The 20385-nt window shown below is 53.7% G+C and overlaps 2 protein-coding genes across 10 annotated transcripts in view; both read left to right on the top strand.

Annotated features, from left to right (window-relative positions):
• Positions 1-7346, top strand: part of LOC141067769 (uncharacterized) — a 125460-nt gene extending 118114 nt beyond the window's left edge. The window contains exons 2-3 of the mRNA XM_073558235.1: positions 4981-5087; positions 5161-7346. Of these exons, the coding sequence (XP_073414336.1) occupies positions 4981-5087; positions 5161-7220 (2167 nt within the window). The 3' untranslated portion in view covers positions 7221-7346. The remainder of the gene's footprint in view (positions 1-4980; positions 5088-5160) is intronic.
• The window catches only part of LOC141067695 (tRNA N6-adenosine threonylcarbamoyltransferase, mitochondrial-like), a 210391-nt gene continuing 192142 nt past the window's right edge, over positions 2137-20385 (top strand). For 5 of the 9 annotated variants that reach the window (XM_073558097.1, XM_073558099.1, XM_073558090.1 and 2 more), the window contains exon 1: positions 2316-2447. The gene's annotated coding sequence lies outside the window, so the exon portion shown is untranslated. The other 4 variants (XM_073558093.1, XM_073558092.1, XM_073558094.1 and 1 more) reach the window with 4 other exon arrangements.

Raw genomic sequence — 20385 nt, 5'->3', positions numbered from 1 at the left:
CCAGCCACACCAATCCTCTGAAACTGCCCTAACTAAGATCACCAATGACCTATTAACCACCAAGACCAAGCGACGCTACTCTGTTATCCTCCTCCTGGACCTATCCTCTGCCTTTGACACAGTTGACCATTCCCCATTACTACAGACCCTCTCATCTCTTGGTATCACAGACTTGGCCCTATCTTGATCGCGACATACCTAACAGACCGGAGATTCAGCTTGTCCCACTCACACACCACCTCCTCACCGCGCCCCCTATCCATCGGGGTCCCGCAAGGTTCAGTCCTAGGGCCCTGCTCTTCTCCATTTACATCTTCGGCCTCAGACAGCTCATTGAATCTCATAGCTTTCAGTATCACCTCTATGCTGATGACACACAGATCTACATCTCTGGACCAGATATCACTTCACTACTAAACAGAATCCCTCAATGTCTGTCTGCTATTTCATCCTTCTTCTCCGCTAGATTTCTAAAACTTAATATGGACAAAACAGAATTCATCATCTTTCCCCCATCTCACGCGACCCCCCCCAATGGACCTATCCATTAAAGTAAATGGCTGCCCGCTCTCTCCAGGCCCACAAGCTCGCTGCCTCGGGGTAATACTTGACACTGATCTCTCTTTCAAACCACATATCCAAGCCCTTTCCACTTCCTGTTAACTTCAACTCAAAAACATTTCACGGATCCGTACATTCCTCAACCAAGAATCTGCAAAAACCCTAGTCCATGCCCTCATCATCTCCCACCTTGATTACTGCAACCTCCTGCTCTGTGGCCTCCCCTCTAACACTTTTGCACCCCTCCAATCTATTCTAATCTCTGCTGCCCGACTAATCCACCTGTCCCCCCGCTATTCCCTGGCCTCTCCCCTCTGTCAATCCCTGCACTGGCTCCCCATTACCCAAAGACTCCAGTTCAAAACCCTAACCATGACATACAAAGCCATCCACAACCTGAGTCCTCCATACATCTGTGTTGGATTGCACTTTTGTTTGCAATTTCACCGCACTTGGAATTTTTTTCCTGTGTTCTAGTTAACAACATGGTAAAACCAATGGTGTCGTTCAAAAGTACAACTTGTCCCGCAAAAAATAAGCCTTCAGGTGGCCATACTGACGAAAAAATAAAAAAAAGTTATGGCTTTGGGAATGACGGGAAAGAAAAATGAAAACGCAAAACCGAAAAAAACTCTGGGGTTAATAAACCTCAGGCTTGGTATTTTCTGTTTAGAAAGGAAGAAGTTGAAAACGCAGCCCAAAAAAAGAAAAGACATTCGGGTGCCAGCCTTCCCGGCATATACCAAACCTCCAAATAGTCCTTCACAGATGAAAGCAGCACACCATGTAAGCTTCAGTAAAGTGCTATTTAATAGCCCATCTGGCTATGTGCCCATGCAGCAACGTTTCGGTCCAGTGGGTGTGAACCTTTCTCAAGCAGCACTTTATTGAAGCTTACATGGTGTGCTGCTTTTATCTGTGAAGGACATATATATATATACTTATATAGATTATATTCACTTATGTTTGTTTTGTGTGTAAACGTTATATTTGGTATGTAATGATATTGTGGTCTTCAATGGAGAAGGTAAATGAAGGGGTTGGAGAAGGGAATGACATCACAATTCTTTTTTTATTAATAGAGCTTTATTTAGCTTCCAAATCCACACGCATGAAAATCCACATCAAAACCTCGTGGATTTTCAACTGCGTCTTCTGCCAAGAGAGGAAGAATCCGGGCAGATTTTTACAAGAGCAAATTCGCAACGTGTGCGGTGACAAGATGGCGGTGCAGGAGTGAAGTGGCGCTGAGGGTGGTGAGTGTAGTGTTAGGTGCAGCGAGCTAAGGTTACTGGCACCACTCCAGCGACCGTACACACACTGGGCACCGCTCTGCATCCTCCCACTGGCATCATTTCTGCTTGTTAACATGTAAAAACATATGTTGCAAATAATTGAGGAATAAGGAAGCCCCGTCTGCCCCGTGCACACTCAGGCGACTTCATGACGTGCGGCTCCAGGAGGCGGGGGCCGCCACGTCACAGACGGGGCAATGGTCGGGCTCACAGTCACGCTTTTGTGAGTCCCGATTGACCTGTTCATGTGCATACAGCGACACTCCCCTCTACGGAAATCTAAGCATTACGTCATATGCATCTGTAATGCGCATGCGCTCTGCAGGCACTGTGACGTGACCTGTTCCTGAGAATAGTGCGTGAAGTGCGCATGCTCGAAGGAACTAACCACATCCTCGCAAGCGACGCCAAGGTGCTGGGTTTACCGTAAAGTGCATAGAACGTGTGCGTGTAACTTTCAGTAGCGTCCTAATAAATGTCACTGGGATGTTAGCTTAGGACGAATACGCTGCCCCAGCGAGTGACAGAGCAGAGTAGGGAGTCACGTGGGCTATGTGGAAGTTACGCGCCGGATCTGTCCGCAACCAAATGGTATGGGGCAGCAGAGGCCGAGCCTGGTGCTTCACTGGCAGAGGGCGCAACGCATGAGAGCCGAGTGGGAGAGCTGGGATTACTGGTATTGGTTCTGCTGGGGAGGTAGGGGGGCTGCACGGAATCTGTCACCTCCAGGAATGCTGTATACCTGCACATACAGGGTTAATCTGCAGGTAAATAGAATTCACAGGGAACCTGACAGTGTTGATGCGTGCGACCGATCCAGGAGCACCCCGTATTAGGCACCGGCTCTGCCCGGTCCCCAGCAGCTTCTCTCCTCCCGCTGCCCTGGAGGGACAGGTCTTGGGTATATACTGTACCGCTCTGCACGGTCCCCAGCAGCTTCTCTCCTCCCGCTGCCCTGCAGGGACAGGTCTTGGGTATATACTCTACCGCTCTGCCCGGTCCCCAGCAGCTTCTCTCCTCCCGCTGCCCTGCAGGGACAGGTCTTGGGTATATACTGTACCGCTCTGCCCGGTCCCCAGCAGCTTCTCTCCTCCCGCTGCCCTGGAGGGACAGGTCTTGGGTATATACTCTACCGCTCTGCACGGTCCCCAGCAGCTTCTCTCCTCCCGCTGCCCTGGAGGGACAGGTCTTGGGTATATACTGTACCGCTCTGCACGGTCCCCAGCAGCTTCTCTCCTCCCGCTGCCCTGGAGGAACAGGTCTTGGGTATATACTCTACCGCTCTGCCCGGTCCCCAGCAGCTTCTCTCCTCCCGCTGCCCTGGAGGGACAGGTCTTGGGTATATACTCTACCGCTCTGCACGGTCCCCAGCAGCTTCTCTCCTCCCGCTGCCCTGCAGGGACAGGTCTTGGGTATATACTCTACCGCTCTGCCCGGTCCCCAGCAGCTTCTCTCCTCCCGCTGCCCTGGAGGGACAGGTCTTGGGTATATACTCTACCGCTCTGCACGGTCCCCAGCAGCTTCTCTCCTCCCGCTGCCCTGGAGGGACAGGTCTTGGGTATATACTGTACCGCTCTGCACGGTCCCCAGCAGCTTCTCTCCTCCCGCTGCCCTGGAGGGACAGGTCTTGGGCTATATACTCTACCGCTCTGCACGGTCCCCAGCAGCTTCTCTCCTCCCGCTGCCCTGGAGGGACAGGTCTTGGGTATATACTCTACCGCTCTGCACGGTCCCCAGCAGCTTCTCTCCTCCCGCTGCCCTGGAGGGACAGGTCTTGGGTATATAATCTACCGCTCTGCACGGTCCCCAGCAGCTTCTCTCCTCCCGCTGCCCTGCAGGGACAGGTCTTGGGTATATACTCTACCGCTCTGCACGGTCCCCAGCAGCTTCTCTCCTCCCACTGCCCTGGAGGGACAGGTCTTGGGTATATACTCTACCGCTCTGCACGGTCCCCAGCAGCTTCTCTCCTCCCACTGCCCTGGAGGGACAGGTCTTGGGTATATACTGTACCGCTCTGCACGGTCCCCAGCAGCTTCTCTCCTCCCGCTGCCCTGCAGGGACAGGTCTTGGGTATATACTCTACTGCTCTGCACGGTCCCCAGCAGCTTCTCTCCTCCCGCTGCCCTGGAGGGACAGGTCTTGGGTATATAATCTACCGCTCTGCACGGTCCCCAGCAGCTTCTCTCCTCCCGCTGCCCTGGAGGGACAGGTCTTGGGTATATACTCTACCGCTCTGCACGGTCCCCAGCAGCTTCTCTCCTCCCGCTGCCCTGGAGGGACAGGTCTTGGGTATATACTCTACCGCTCTGCACGGTCCCCAGCAGCTTCTCTCCTCCCGCTGCCCTGGAGGGACAGGTCTTGGGTATATAATCTACCGCTCTGCACGGTCCCCAGCAGCTTCTCTCCTCCCGCTGCCCTGGAGGGACAGGTCTTGGGTATATACTCTACCGCTCTGCACGGTCCCCAGCAGCTTCTCTCCTCCCGCTGCCCTGGAGGGACAGGTCTTGGGTATATAATCTACCGCTCTGCACGGTCCCCAGCAGCTTCTCTCCTCCCGCTGCCCTGCAGGGACAGGTCTTGGGTATATACTCTACCGCTCTGCACGGTCCCCAGCAGCTTCTCTCCTCCCACTGCCCTGGAGGGACAGGTCTTGGGTATATACTGTACCGCTCTGCACGGTCCCCAGCAGCTTCTCTCCTCCCGCTGCCCTGCAGGGACAGGTCTTGGGTATATACTCTACCGCTCTGCCCGGTCCCCAGCAGCTTCTCTCCTCCCGCTGCCCTGGAGGGACAGGTCTTGGGTATATACTGTACCGCTCTGCACGGTCCCCAGCAGCTTCTCTCCTCCCGCTGCCCTGGAGGGACAGGTCTTGGGTATATAATCTACCGCTCTGCACGGTCCCCAGCAGCTTCTCTCCTCCCGCTGCCCTGCAGGGACAGGTCTTGGGTATATAATCTACCGCTCTGCACGGTCCCCAGCAGCTTCTCTCCTCCCGCTGCCCTGGAGGGACAGGTCTTGGGTATATACTGTACCGCTCTGCACGGTCCCCAGCAGCTTCTCTCCTCCCGCTGCCCTGCAGGGACAGGTCTTGGGTATATACTCTACCGCTCTGCCCGGTCCCCAGCAGCTTCTCTCCTCCCGCTGCCCTGGAGGGACAGGTCTTGGGTATATACTCTACCGCTCTGCCCGGTCCCCAGCAGCTTCTCTCCTCCCGCTGCCCTGCAGGGACAGGTCTTGGGTATATACTCTACCACTCTGCACGGTCCCCAGCAGCTTCTCTCCTCCCGCTGCCCTGGAGGGACAGGTCTTGGGTATATAATCTACCGCTCTGCACGGTCCCCAGCAGCTTCTCTCCTCCCGCTGCCCTGCAGGGACAGGTCTTGGGTATATAATCTACCGCTCTGCACGGTCCCCAGCAGCTTCTCTCCTCCCGCTGCCCTGGAGGGACAGGTCTTGGGTATATACTCTACCGCTCTGCACGGTCCCCAGCAGCTTCTCTCCTCCCGCTTCCCTGGAGGGACAGGTCTTGGGTATATACTCTACCGCTCTGCACGGTCCCCAGCAGCTTCTCTCCTCCCGCTTCCCTGGAGGGACAGGTCTTGGGTATATACTCTACCGCTCTGCACGGTCCCCAGCAGCTTCTCTCCTCCCGCTGCCCTGCAGGGACAGGTCTTGGGTATATACTCTACCGCTCTGCACGGTCCCCAGCAGCTTCTCTCCTCCCGCTGCCCTGGAGGGACAGGTCTTGGGCTGTATACTGTACCGCTCTGCACGGTCCCCAGCAGCTTCTCTCCTCCCGCTGCCCTGGAGGGACAGGTCTTGGGTATATACTGTACTGCTCTGCACGGTCCCCAGCAGCTTCTCTCCTCCCGCTGCCCTGGAGGGACAGGTCTTGGGTATATACTCTACCGCTCTGCACGGTCCCCAGCAGCTTCTCTCCTCCCGCTGCCCTGGAGGGACAGGTCTTGGGTATATACTCTACCGCTCTGCACGGTCCCCAGCAGCTTCTCTCCTCCTGCTGCCCTGGAGGGACAGGTCTTGGGTATATACTCTACCGCTCTGCCCGGTCCCCAGCAGCTTCTCTCCTCCCGCTGCCCTGGAGGGACAGGTCTTGGGTATATACTGTACTGCTCTGCACGGTCCCCAGCAGCTTCTCTCCTCCCGCTGCCCTGGAGGGACAGGTCTTGGGTATATACTCTACCGCTCTGCACGGTCCCCAGCAGCTTCTCTCCTCCCGCTGCCCTGGAGGGACAGGTATTGGGTATATACTCTACCGCTCTGCACGGTCCCCAGCAGCTTCTCTCCTCCCGCTGTCCTGGAGGGACAGGTCTTGGGTATATACTCTACCGCTCTGCACGGTCCCCAGCAGCTTCTCTCCTCCCGCTGCCCTGGAGGGACAGGTCTTGGGTATATACTCTACCGCTCTGCCCGGTCCCCAGCAGCTTCTCTCCTCCCGCTGCCCTGCAGGGACAGGTCTTGGGTATATACTCTACCGCTCTGCCCGGTCCCCAGCAGCTTCTCTCCTCCCGCTGCCCTGGAGGGACAGGTCTTGGGTATATACTCTACCGCTCTGCCCGGTCCCCAGCAGCTTCTCTCCTCCCGCTGCCCTGGAGGGACAGGTCTTGGGTATATACTCTACCGCTCTGCACGGTCCCCAGCAGCTTCTCTCCTCCCGCTGCCCTGGAGGGACAGGTCTTGGGTATATACTCTACCGCTCTGCCCGGTCCCCAGCAGCTTCTCTCCTCCCGCTGCCCTGGAGGGACAGGTCTTGGGTATATAATCTACCGCTCTGCACGGTCCCCAGCAGCTTCTCTCCTCCCGCTGCCCTGGAGGGACAGGTATTGGGTATATACTCTACCGCTCTGCCCGGTCCCCAGCAGCTTCTCTCCTCCCGCTGCCCTGGAGGGACAGGTCTTGGGTATATACTGTACCGCTCTGCACGGTCCCCAGCAGCTTCTCTCCTCCCGCTGCCCTGGAGGGACAGGTCTTGGGTATATACTCTACCGCTCTGCACGGTCCCCAGCAGCTTCTCTCCTCCCGCTGCCCTGGAGGGACAGGTATTGGGTATATAATCTACCGCTCTGCACGGTCCCCAGCAGCTTCTCTCCTCCCGCTGCCCTGGAGGGACAGGTCTTGGGTATATACTCTACCGCTCTGCACGGTCCCCAGCAGCTTCTCTCCTCCCGCTGCCCTGCAGGGACAGGTCTTGGGTATATACTGTACCGCTCTGCACGGTCCCCAGCAGCTTCTCTCCTCCCGCTGCCCTGGAGGGACAGGTCTTGGGTATATACTGTACTGCTCTGCACGGTCCCCAGCAGCTTCTCTCCTCCCGCTGCCCTGGAGGGACAGGTCTTGGGTATATAATCTACCGCTCTGCACGGTCCCCAGCAGCTTCTCTCCTCCCGCTGCCCTGGAGGGACAGGTCTTGGGTATATACTCTACCGCTCTGCACGGTCCCCAGCAGCTTCTCTCCTCCCGCTGCCCTGGAGGGACAGGTCTTGGGTATATACTGTACTGCTCTGCACGGTCCCCAGCAGCTTCTCTCCTCCCGCTGCCCTGGAGGGACAGGTATTGGGTATATACTCTACCGCTCTGCACGGTCCCCAGCAGCTTCTCTCCTCCCGCTGCCCTGGAGGGACAGGTCTTGGGTATATACTCTACCGCTCTGCACGGTCCCCAGCAGCTTCTCTCCTCCCGCTGCCCTGGAGGGACAGGTCTTGGGTATATACTCTACTGCTCTGCACGGTCCCCAGCAGCTTCTCTCCTCCCGCTGCCCTGGAGGGACAGGTCTTGGGTATATACTCTACCGCTCTGCACGGTCCCCACCAGCTTCTCTCCTCCCGCTGCCCTGGAGGGACAGGTCTTGGGTATATACTCTACCGCTCTGCACGGTCCCCAGCAGCTTCTCTCCTCCCGCTGCCCTGGAGGGACAGGTCTTGGGTATATACTCTACCGCTCTGCACGGTCCCCAGCAGCTTCTCTCCTCCCGCTGCCCTGGAGGGACAGGTATTGGGTATATACTCTACCGCTCTGCACGGTCCCCAGCAGCTTCTCTCCTCCCGCTGTCCTGGAGGGACAGGTCTTGGGTATATACTCTACCGCTCTGCACGGTCCCCAGCAGCTTCTCTCCTCCCGCTGCCCTGGAGGGACAGGTCTTGGGTATATACTCTACCGCTCTGCCCGGTCCCCAGCAGCTTCTCTCCTCCCGCTGCCCTGCAGGGACAGGTCTTGGGTATATACTCTACCGCTCTGCCCGGTCCCCAGCAGCTTCTCTCCTCCCGCTGCCCTGCAGGGACAGGTCTTGGGTATATACTGTACCGCTCTGCACGGTCCCCAGCAGCTTCTCTCCTCCCGCTGCCCTGGAGGGACAGGTCTTGGGTATATACTGTACCGCTCTGCACGGTCCCCAGCAGCTTCTCTCCTCCCGCTGCCCTGGAGGGACAGGTCTTGGGTATATAATCTACCGCTCTGCACGGTCCCCAGCAGCTTCTCTCCTCCCGCTGCCCTGGAGGGACAGGTCTTGGGTATATACTCTACCGCTCTGCACGGTCCCCAGCAGCTTCTCTCCTCCCGCTGCCCTGGAGGGACAGGTCTTGGGTATATACTGTACCGCTCTGCCCGGTCCCCAGCAGCTTCTCTCCTCCCGCTGCCCTGGAGGGACAGGTATTGGGTATATACTCTACCGCTCTGCACGGTCCCCAGCAGCTTCTCTCCTCCCGCTGCCCTGGAGGGACAGGTCTTGGGTATATACTCTACCGCTCTGCACGGTCCCCAGCAGCTTCTCTCCTCCCGCTGCCCTGGAGGGACAGGTCTTGGGTATATACTGTACTGCTCTGCACGGTCCCCAGCAGCTTCTCTCCTCCCGCTGCCCTGGAGGGACAGGTATTGGGTATATACTGTACCGCTCTGCACGGTCCCCAGCAGCTTCTCTCCTCCCGCTGCCCTGGAGGGACAGGTCTTGGGTATATACTCTACCGCTCTGCACGGTCCCCAGCAGCTTCTCTCCTCCCGCTGCCCTGGAGGGACAGGTCTTGGGTATATACTCTACCGCTCTGCACGGTCCCCAGCAGCTTCTCTCCTCCCGCTGCCCTGGAGGGACAGGTCTTGGGTATATACTCTACCGCTCTGCACGGTCCCCAGCAGCTTCTCTCCTCCCGCTGCCCTGGAGGGACAGGTCTTGGGTATATACTCTACCGCTCTGCACGGTCCCCAGCAGCTTCTCTCCTCCCGCTGCCCTGGAGGGACAGGTCTTGGGTATGTACTCTACCGCTCTGCACGGTCCCCAGCAGCTTCTCTCCTCCCGCTGCCCTGGAGGGACAGGTATTGGGTATGTACTCTACCGCTCTGCACGGTCCCCACCAGCTTCTCTCCTCCCGCTGCCCTGGAGGGACAGGTCTTGGGTATATACTCTACCGCTCTGCACGGTCCCCAGCAGCTTCTCTCCTCCCGCTGCCCTGGAGGGACAGGTCTTGGGTATATACTCTACCGCTCTGCACGGTCCCCAGCAGCTTCTCTCCTCCCGCTGCCCTGGAGGGACAGGTCTTGGGTATATACTCTACCGCTCTGCACGGTCCCCAGCAGCTTCTCTCCTCCCGCTGCCCTGGAGGGACAGGTCTTGGGTATATACTGTACTGCTCTGCACGGTCCCCAGCAGCTTCTCTCCTCCCGCTGCCCTGGAGGGACAGGTATTGGGTATATACTGTACTGCTCTGCACGGTCCCCAGCAGCTTCTCTCCTCCCGCTTCCCTGGAGGGACAGGTCTTGGGTATATACTCTGCCGCTCTGCACGGTCCCCAGCAGCTTCTCTCCTCCCGCTGCCCTGGAGGGACAGGTCTTGGGTATATACTCTACCGCTCTGCACGGTCCCCAGCAGCTTCTCTCCTCCCGCTGCCCTGGAGGGACAGGTCTTGGGTATATACTCTACCGCTCTGCACGGTCCCCAGCAGCTTCTCTCCTCCCGCTGCCCTGGAGGGACAGGTCTTGGGTATATACTCTACCGCTCTGCACGGTCCCCAGCAGCTTCTCTCCTCCCGCTGCCCTGGAGGGACAGGTCTTGGGTATATACTCTACCGCTCTGCACGGTCCCCAGCAGCTTCTCTCCTCCCGCAGCCCTGGAGGGACAGGTCTTGGGTATATACTGTACCGCTCTGCACGGTCCCCAGCAGCTTCTCTCCTCCCGCTGCCCTGGAGGGACAGGTCTTGGGTATATAATCTACCGCTCTGCACGGTCCCCAGCAGCTTCTCTCCTCCCGCTGCCCTGGAGGGACAGGTCTTGGGTATATACTCTACCGCTCTGCACGGTCCCCAGCAGCTTCTCTCCTCCCGCTGCCCTGGAGGGACAGGTCTTGGGTATATACTCTACCGCTCTGCACGGTCCCCAGCAGCTTCTCTCCTCCCGCTGCCCTGGAGGGACAGGTCTTGCGTATATACTGTACCGCTCTGCCCGGTCCCCAGCAGCTTCTCTCCTCCCGCTGCCCTGGAGGGACAGGTCTTGGGTATATACTCTACCGCTCTGCCCGGTCCCCAGCAGCTTCTCTCCTCCCGCTGCCCTGGAGGGACAGGTCTTGGGTATATACTCTACCGCTCTGCACGGTCCCCAGCAGCTTCTCTCCTCCCGCTGCCCTGGAGGGACAGGTCTTGGGTATATACTCTACCGCTCTGCACGGTCCCCAGCAGCTTCTCTCCTCCCACTGCCCTGGAGGGACAGGTCTTGGGTATATACTCTACCGCTCTGCACGGTCCCCAGCAGCTTCTCTCCTCCCGCTGCCCTGGAGGGACAGGTCTTGAGCTATATATTCTGCCGCTCTGCACTGTCCCTGGCATCTTCTCTCCTCCCGCTGCCCTGGAGGGACCGATCTTGGGCTACATACTCTACCGCTCTGCATTGTGCCTGGCATCTTCTCTCCTCCCACTGCCTTGGAGGGATTGGTTTTGGGCAGGGAAGTAAAGCATTGTTCTGGCGCTCCATAGACTTACAATGTAAAAGTCTCTTCCCCTTCACGCAGATCATAGTTTCCCACATTCTATGGGGCAAGTCATGCTTGTTTTTTTTTTTTTTTTGACCATTGGCCTTCAAAAAAAAAAAAGTCATCCTATGCTGGTCCATTTTGCAGAAAGAACTTTTCTCTTTAAGTGAATTGGTTAGCTTAAAAAAGGTCAATACATTGATATTATAGTGAACATTTTCACTGACTGCTAGGAGAGGCTGGGAAATCTCCATCTTCTTATTTTTTTTGTGTGATGCTTTCAAAATGTGCTACATAATCCAAAAACAGTTGTAAGACTAAAGCAGTATACTAGTGAAGTGTTAACAGACAGTACAAACCAAAAGTTTGGACACACCTCATTCAAACAGTTTTTTCCATTCTACATGACGGCACCACGAGGGGATCCGCCCAGCGAGGACAGGAAACCTTCAAGATAAAAGGGGCGGCTCCTCTCTCAGCATCAGTTGGTTTCCTGTCCTCGATGGGGAACCCTCAAGATGAAAACCTCTTGAAGAAAGAAGAGGATGCCTGGGTCGGGTGATTAACGGCAGGCACCGGTCTGCTACACCAGTCGCCAGGTACCAGTAGTCGCCTCGGGGGCCATATATTCCTATGCCCCCCCCCCCCCCCCGAGCGAGTGCATGGCCACAGCCTGTGAGGCAAATTGCCCGGGTGAAGTTGGATGCCCTGGAGACCACATGTGGTGTACCCTCCCAGATGCTGATATACCCCATAAAAGTCCACGGAGGCCACTTTCCGTGCTCCCTCCCTGTCGACATATGGTGGCCATGCAGCTGTGAATAGGTCCGGGTACCGGAAGTAGATGTTGGCAACCCGGAAGTGGAGCGCGACACCCGGCAGGCAGGGAGAGCGCGCACAGCAAGCGGCCACATGACAGGCGCGCATCGGGTTACCATGTGCGCGCGGGCATTGTTTTCGGGTCACGTACGCCCGGGGGGGGCGCAGGTACCTGTGGCGCGCACCAGATGTGGTTGCCGGGTGCACGCATAGGCAAGCTATAGTGCGCAGGCGTGGGGGCGCAAGCAGCCGGCAGGTGCAGGATCAACCAGGTGTGCCAATTAATTAGTAATAAAAAAAAATGCTGCTATTTAAAGGAAACAGGAAGTGCTGGCAGGCGTCACCACACCATTATTGGGTTGGATGTGACTGCCCTCATCACATAACAGCAGCAGCAGCTAAGCAGTTTATAGAATGGAGAGCCCTTCACCAGAACACTTGCAGCCGCGCCAGGAGGCGAAGGAGAGGCGGTCGCGCTCAGAGGAGAAGGGCCAGATACGCCGCAGCAGCAGTGGGAGCCGTTCGGGCAGCGCACGGGCGGACCATCGCCGCAAAAAGGAGGGGTCCCTAGTCTCTTTGGGAGTGAGAAGACCAGTCAGCCTCCAGATCCGGTACCCGTTCTGTGAAGCGTCCGAGTGGTGAGTGAGCTTCGAGAAAGTCCAGCACTCTAATGTCTGTTCTCTTTCTCTCTCTCTCTCTCTTGTCTCCTCTCTCCCCTCTTTTACATACATTGGCGGGGTGGAGTATAGGAGGTCCCTAAGAAGAGTAGGGAAAAAACTAAAAATAAAGAATGTCCTTTATGCAATTGTCCCCTAGGAGCATCCTGGAATAAAAGATTGTGCCAGGATTGTATTAAGAAGACAGTAGCGGAAGAGACACCCTCATTCTCTGTCAGTGTGAGATCCCTAATTCAAACAGAGGTTTGCAAATCAGTGAGGTCATTACAATCAGCGGATACGGATAGCAAAACAAGAGATAGATCCAGTCCCTCAGTGGTCTCTCAGGAGGACTCCACAGGGTCAGAGGATGACTGAGATAAAACTCACTATTCGGATAGTAGTTCTGACGAGGAAGACGCATTCCCAGTAGAAGCTACAGATAAGCTTATAAAGGCTATCCGGTCTACCATGGGGCTGGTAGATGAGCGAGCAATAAAGACAGCTCAAGAACTCATGTTTAGTGGACTACGAAAGAAAAAACGTAGAGCCTTCCCTATTGATGAACAGCTGGAAGGACTCCTAAAATGGGAGTGGGAAAAACCAGAGAAGAAGTCCCAGATAATCAATTCCCTAAAAAGGAGTTACCCCTTTGAGGAAGAGGCATCCTTGTCCTGGGATATAGCTCCAAAAATTGATGTAGCGATATCAAAAGTCACCAGGAAATCCTCCCTACCCTTTGAGGATCTAGGTTCTCTAAAAGAACCTCTGGACCGAAAGGCAAACCATTGTCTTAAAACAGCCTGGGAGGCCTCGGCTGGGGCACTAAGGCCCGCCATCGCTGCCACTTGTGTGGCTAGGTCCCTAAAGATATGGGTGGACAACCTGGAGGATCAGCTAGAGCAAGGAGTCCCCAGGGAGTCTATTCTGGATGCATTGCCGGCCATCAGAGCAGCGGCAGTCTTTCTCGCTGAGGCTTCAGCAGATTCAGCCAGGCTAGCAGCAAAGTCAGCAGCCTTAACCAATGTAGGACGCTGTGCAGTATGGCTCAAATGCTGGCCGGGGGACACTCAGGCAAAGATGAAACTTTGCTCTCTGCCATGTGAGGGAAATTTCCTGTTTAGACCAGCATTGAATGATGTATTGGAGAAAGCCGGTGACAAAAAGAATTTCCCAAAACAGCCATTTCAGGCCTTTCGGCGCTCCTTTCAGAAGGGCCGAAAATTCAGAAGACAGCAGTTCAGGGATCGAGACAGAAACAACTCTGACAAGCGATCCAGAGGTGGGAGAGGCTTCTATTTTGGCAAGCCCTCCAAAGACGCCAAAAACCCTCTCAGTGACGGTCCTTCTCAGGTGGGGGGAAGGCTCTCTCACTTCCTCCCAGCCTGGGAGAGGATCTCATCCAGCACCTGGATCCAACAAATAGTAGGGTCGGGTCTGGAATTAAGATTCCACCACTGGCCGCCACGAAGATACATGCAGACTCCAGTACAGTCATCTCAAGAAAAACAAGAAAGTCTGGAAGGGGAAGTATTATCACTTCTAGAAAAACATGTCCTGGAAGAAATTCTGGAAAAAGAAAAGAAGGAAGGTTTTTACTCCCCCCTATTTCTTATAAAAAAGCCAGACAATTCCTGGAGGACGATTATAAATTTGAAAGGCCTCAACAAATATCTGATAGTCCCATCATTTAAGATGGAAACAATAAGGTCAGCGGTGATACTCCTCTTTCCTCGGTGCTACATGGCAGTCCTGGATCTCAAGGATGCTTACTATCATGTCACGATCCGGCAACAAAACCGCAAATATCTCAGAGTGGCGGTCCAGATAAGGTCTCAGTGGCGTCACTTTCAATACAGGGCTTTGCCCTTTTGGTGTAGCAATAGCCCCCCTGAGTCTTAACAAAATTAATTGCAGAGGTCACAGCATATCTTGGGGAAACAGACACACTGGTGATACCATATCTGGACGACTTCTTGATAGTGGGAAGAAATTTCACTGTCAAGAACAAGTGAAAATAGTGATGGAGACACTACAGACCCTGGCTTGGCAACTGAACCTCAAAAAATCCAAACTGGAACCAGCAATGATCCAGAATTTTTGGGGCTTAACCATGGACTTGGTGGTACAGGAGTGTCACCTCCCAGAGGAGAAAGAAGAGAAGATCAAAAATCTAATCATGGCAACATAAAAAAAAAACAGAAATGACTCTGAGAAGGGCCATGTCAGTGTTGGGGTCCCTAGCCTCTTTCTTACCAGCAGTGAAATGGGCCCAGTTTCACACAAGAGAACTTCAGTGGTGTGTACTACAAAACGACCTTAGGCTTCAGGGGCAGTTAGAGCAGAAGCTCACCCTCCCGGACCCTGTACTCCAGTCACTCAGATGGTGGTTACAGATAGAGTCCTCTCCAAGAGGAGTACCTTGGACATACACAGCCTCCAAAGTAGTCGCAATGGACGCCAGTCCTTGGGGCTGGAGGGCCCATCTAGACACGCTATGGCTCCAGGATCCCTGGGCCCAGGAGGAAAGAAATCTATCCTCAAATGAGTGCGAGCTACTAGCCATCGAAAGGGCGCTGGAAGGATTGTTGACACACCTAAGAGGACATCATGTGAGAGTCCTATCAGACAACCGTACAGCAGTCGCATATGTGATCCACCAGGGGGGCACCCGTTCTCAGTCCCTGATGCGAATAGCAGAAAGGATCATGACTCTAGCAGAACACCAGTTCCTTTCATTATCAGCCCTGCATATTCGAGGCATAGACAACCTGAAGGCAGACTTTCTGAGCTGGAACCACTTGAGACAAGGAGAATGGTGCCTAAAAGAGTCCATTTTTCAACGGATTGTGCATATGTGGGGGAAACCCATCATAGATCGCTTCGCCTCAAAAACCAGCAGGAAGGTTCAATAATTCTGCTCCCTAAGTCCAGCAGACAGGCCATTAGGAGTAGACACTTTCAGGATAAAGTGGACACCAGGTCTCCTGTACGCCTTCCCTCCAATATGCCTCATTCCAGCAGTTCTGAGGAAGATCAGGGAGGACCAAGCCAGAGTAATTATGATAGCTCCCTTTTGGCCGAAAAGACTGTGGTTCTACTGTCTGAGAGTGATGTCGGTGACGGACCCATGGGGCTCCCAGAGGACCACGACCTTCAAGCACAGGGTCCCTTCAATCACCCTCCGAAGTCCAGGCTGCATTTGACAGCCCGGAATCTGAAAGGTCACTGTTGGAGAAAAAAGGTTTCTCAGCGGGGTTAATATCCACCTTACTCAGTAGCAGAAAACCAGTGACTACAACAATTTATGGAAGGGTATGGAGAAAATTTTTATCTACCTCAGGCCCAAAACGGGAGGGAGAAGTACCGATAGGGGCAGTACTGGAGTTTCTGCAGAAAGGTTTAGAGTTGGGGTTAGCTGTTAGCACCCTCAAAGTACATGTCTCAGCCCTGGCAGCCTTATTCAACTGCGACCTGGCAAACAATAGATGGGTGGCCAGGTTTATCCGGGCCTGTACTAGCGCTGACTGTCCCATCCCCTACTCCTCCTCCCTGGGATCTAAATTTAGTCCTATCATCTCTGTCAAAGTCCGTTTGAACCGCTAAACGAAACGTCGAAAAAGTGTTGACTTTAAAAACAGCTTTATTAGTGGCACTCACATTGGCCCGTAAAGTTGGGGACTTACATGCAGACCCGCCATACACTCAGGTCATGGACGATAGAGTTGTGTTAAAATTAGATCCAGCATACCTTCCCAAGGTGGTTTCAAAATTTCCTAGGTTTCAAGAGATAGTCTTACCATCCTTTTGTCCTAACCCCGGTAACCAGAAGGAGGAGAGACTTCATTGCTTAGATGTTAGGAGATGTATCCTACAGTATTTAGAGATGACAAGACCCTGGAGAAAAGAGAGGGCCCTATTTGTCTCATACCAGGGGGCAAGAAAAGGCCTTGGGGTATGTGCACACGCTGCGGATTGGGGTATGGATTTGGCCGCGCGGATTTTGTAAAATCCGCAGGTAAATCTGCAGGTCAAAAGACCTGCGGTTTTACCTGCGGATTGCTCTGTGGTTTTGCCCTGCGGTTTTTCATCTCCACAATGGAGGAGATGGCAAACCGCAGCGGAATCCGCAGAAAGAATTGACATGTCAATTCTTTCTGCGGTTTCAAAACCGCAGGAAAACTGCGCGGAAAAATCCGCACTGTCTGCACTGCGGTTTTTTATTCCCATCTATAATAATAAATGCCCTAACCAGCTTCCGGTTGTAACAACTTCCGTCCAGTTGTAACCGGTGACGTCACCACACACACGCACATGTTAACCCTCAACACACCACACCGCCTCAACACACACTCCTCTCACCTTTCACCTCCACTCATGTCCACTCACTCTTTCACTCCACATACGTTCCTTTCTCTCACTCCGTTTCTCATACTCACACCGTCATCGTCGCTGCCCCGACATCTTCCTCCGCCGCCGCGATCCAGGATCCAGACGTTCTCCAGGCCACCGACATGTTCTTGCGGGACGCCATCTTGGATTTCGTGAAATCCCGCGATATTAAAGATGGCGTCGCCGCAACAACATGTCGCTGGTGTGGACGACATCGGGATCCAAAAAGATGGCGTCGGCGAAATCTCGCGGGACTTAACGAAATCCAAGATGGCGTCCCGCAAGAATATGTCGCTGGCGTGGGCGACATCGGGATCCAAAATGGCGTCGGCGTAATCTCGCGAGATTTCGCCGACGCCATCTTTTTGGATCCCGATGTCATCCACGCCAGCGACATGTTGCGGCGACGCCATCTTTAATATCGCGGGATTTCAGGAAATCCAAGATGGCGTCCCGCAAGAACATGTCGGCGGCCTGGAGAACGTCTGGATCCTGGATCGCGGCGGCGGAGGAAGATGTCGGGGCAGCGACGATGACGGTGTGAGTATGAGAGATGGAGTGAGAGAGAAAGGGTCGTATGTGGAGTGAAAGAGTGAGTGGATGCGAGTGGAGATGGTGAAAGGTGAGAGGAGTGTGTGTGTTGAGGGTTAATATGGCAAGAGGTGTGATGCTATCGCATCCTCCCGATGCGATAGCATCGGGCCATAATCTAGTAAGGAATAATGGTACTGTACATTGCAGCAAAAACTGCTGCGGACCCGTAGCGGCCAAATCCGCTGCGGAACCGCAGCAGAATCCACAGCGTGTGCACACACCCTTAAAGCCTCTAAGCAGACTATATATAGATGGGTGAGAGAGGCCATCATGCTAGCGCATAGTAGTGCAGGCAGGGCTGTTCCAGAGGACCTAAAAGCCCACTCCACGAGGGCCATGGCGACGTCCTGGGCACAGAGAACTGACGCCTCCATCGACCAAATCTGTAAGGTGGCCACTTGGTCCTCTCCATCTACCTTTTTCAAACATTACAGATTAGACCTATGTGCTACCTCTGATCTCACATTTGGAAGAAGAGTGTTACAAGCAGTGATCCCTCCCTAAAGAGAATACAAATCTCTGTAACTCTCTTGTGGTGCCGTCATGTAGAATGGAAAAACACGGGTATTACATACCTGGTAATGTGTTTTTTCATGAGACATGATGGCACCCTTATATTCCCTCGCTATTGATTAGTTGGGTGCTTTATTAGCATTATACACTCCCTTGGTGTTGGAAATTTAGTAGTGTAAAGGATGTATGATTTATGTGTACACTAATGTGCGGAGTTCCTCTCGTGATCTGTAAAACAACTGATGCGGAGAGAGGAGCCGCCACTTTATCTTGAAGGTTTCCTGTCCTCGCTGGGCGGATCCCCTCTCTCATGGTGCCGTCATGTCTCATGAAAAAACACATTACCAGGTATGTAATACCCGTGTTTCTTTATTTTCATGACTATGAAAATTGTAGATTCACTCTGAAGGCATCAAAACTATGAATTAACACGTGGAATTATATAATTAACAAAAAAGTGTGAAACAGCTGAAAATATGTCTTAGGCTGGTTTCACATTTGCGTTACAGGCCGCAGCGCCGGCCTGCGCACGGCCGCCGCTAAGCCCCGCGCCGCACCTCCGGCGGTAGCTCCGCCTCCGGGCGCATGACGCTGTATGCGTCATGCGTCCCCTATCTTTATCACTGAGGACGCAGGCCGTGTGCAGTATGCGTTTGGCGGCGCCTGCGTCCTGTTGACGGTGCGCCGACCAGCGCCAAACGCAACCTGTTGCAATTTGGTTGCTCTCGGTGCACCGTCAAAAGGACGCAGGCGCCGCCAAACGCATAGTGCGCACGGCCTGCGTCCTCAGTGATAAAGATAGGGGACGCATGCAGCGTCATGCGCCCGGAGACGGAGCTACCGCCGGAGGCGCGGTAGGGGGCGGGGCTTAGTGGCGGCCGTGCGCAGGCCGGCGCTTCGGCCTGTAACGCAAATGTGAAACCAGCCTTATATTCTAGGTTCTTCAAAGTAGCCACCTTTTGCTTTGATTACTGCTTTGCCCACTCTTGGCATTCTCTTGATGAGCTTCAAGAGGTAGTCACCGGAAATGGTTTTCACTTCACAGGTGTGCCCTGTCAGGTTTAATTAGTGGGATTTCTTGCCTTATAAATGGGGTCGGGACCATCAGTTGTGTTGTGCAGAAGTCTGGTGGATACACAGCTGATAGTCCTACTGAATAGACTGTTAGAATTGGTATTATGGCAAGAAAAAAGCAAAGTAAAGAAAAACGAGTTGCCATCATTACTTTAAGAAATGAAGGTCAGTCAGTCCGAAAAATTGGGAAAACTTTGAAAGTGTCCCCCTAGTGCAGTGCAACCATCCAGCGCTACAAAGAAACTGGCTCACATCAGGACCTCCCCAGGAAAGGAAGACCAAGAGTCACCTCTGCTGCGGAGGATAAGTTAATCCGAGTCACCAGCCTCAGAAATCGCAGGTTAACAACAGCTCAGATTAGAGACCAGGTCAATGCCACACAGAGTTCTAGCTGCAGACACATCTCTACAACAACTGTTAAGAGGAGACTTTGTGCAGCAGGCCTTCATGGTAAAATAGCTGCTGGGAAGCCACTGCTAAGGACAGGCAACAAGCAGAAGGGACTTGTTTGGGCTAAAGAACACAAGGAATGGACATTAGACCAGTGGAAATCTGTGCTTTTGTCTGGTGAGTCCAAATTTGAGATCTTTGGTTCCAACCACCGTGTCTTTGTGCGACGTAGAAAAGGTGAACTGATGGACTCTACATGCCTGGTTCCCACAGTGAAGCATGGAAGAGGAGGTGTGATGGTGTGGGGTTGCTTTGCTTGTAACACTATTGGGGATTTATTCAAAATTGAAGACATACTGATCCAGCATGGCTACCACAGCATTTTGCAGCAGCATGATATTCTATCCGGTTTGCGTTTAGTTGGACCATCATTTATTTTTCCACAGGACAATGACCCCAAACACACCTCCAGGCTGTGTAAGGGCTATTTGACCAAGAAGGAGAGTGATGGGGTGCTACTCCAGATGACCTGGCCTCCACAGTCACCAGACCTGAACCCAATCGAGATGGTTTGGGGTGAGCTGGACCGCAGAGTGAAGGCAAAAGGGCCAACAAGTTCTAAGCATCTCTGGGAACTCCTTCAAGACTGTTGGAAGACCATTCCGGTGACTGAGGTAGTTACTACCTCTTGAACCTCATCAAGAGAATGCCAACAGTGTGCAAAGCAGTAATCAAAGCAAAGCATAAGGTGGCTACTTTGAAGAACCTAGAATATAAGACATATTTTCAGTTGTTTCACACTTTTTTGTTAATTATCTAATTTGACATGTGTTAATTCATAGTTTTGATGCCTTCAGAGTGAATCTACAATTTTCATAATCATGAAAATAAAGAAAACTCTTTGAATGAGAAGGTGTGTCCAAACTTTTGGTCTGTACTGTATATTCCCTTAAAAACATGAAACTTTCATCAATTGAGGTAAAAAACACCCCCCAGTGCAATCAATACAGTACAAAATCTTGCATAACCTGTATTAGGGCTATGCTAGCCTGCTATCCCTTCCTAACAGTGGAGGTTGGCACCCTAAAAGAAACGATTGTTTGGCGCCCCCACTTCGCGACAGCT

Source organism: Dendrobates tinctorius, unplaced genomic scaffold (genome assembly GCF_039654945.1).
Source record: "Dendrobates tinctorius isolate UK_male_01 unplaced genomic scaffold, ASM3965494v1 ptg000254l, whole genome shotgun sequence".
NCBI classification, from domain to species: domain Eukaryota; kingdom Metazoa; phylum Chordata; class Amphibia; order Anura; family Dendrobatidae; genus Dendrobates; species Dendrobates tinctorius.
This window is presented reverse-complemented; position numbering and strand designations above follow the sequence as displayed.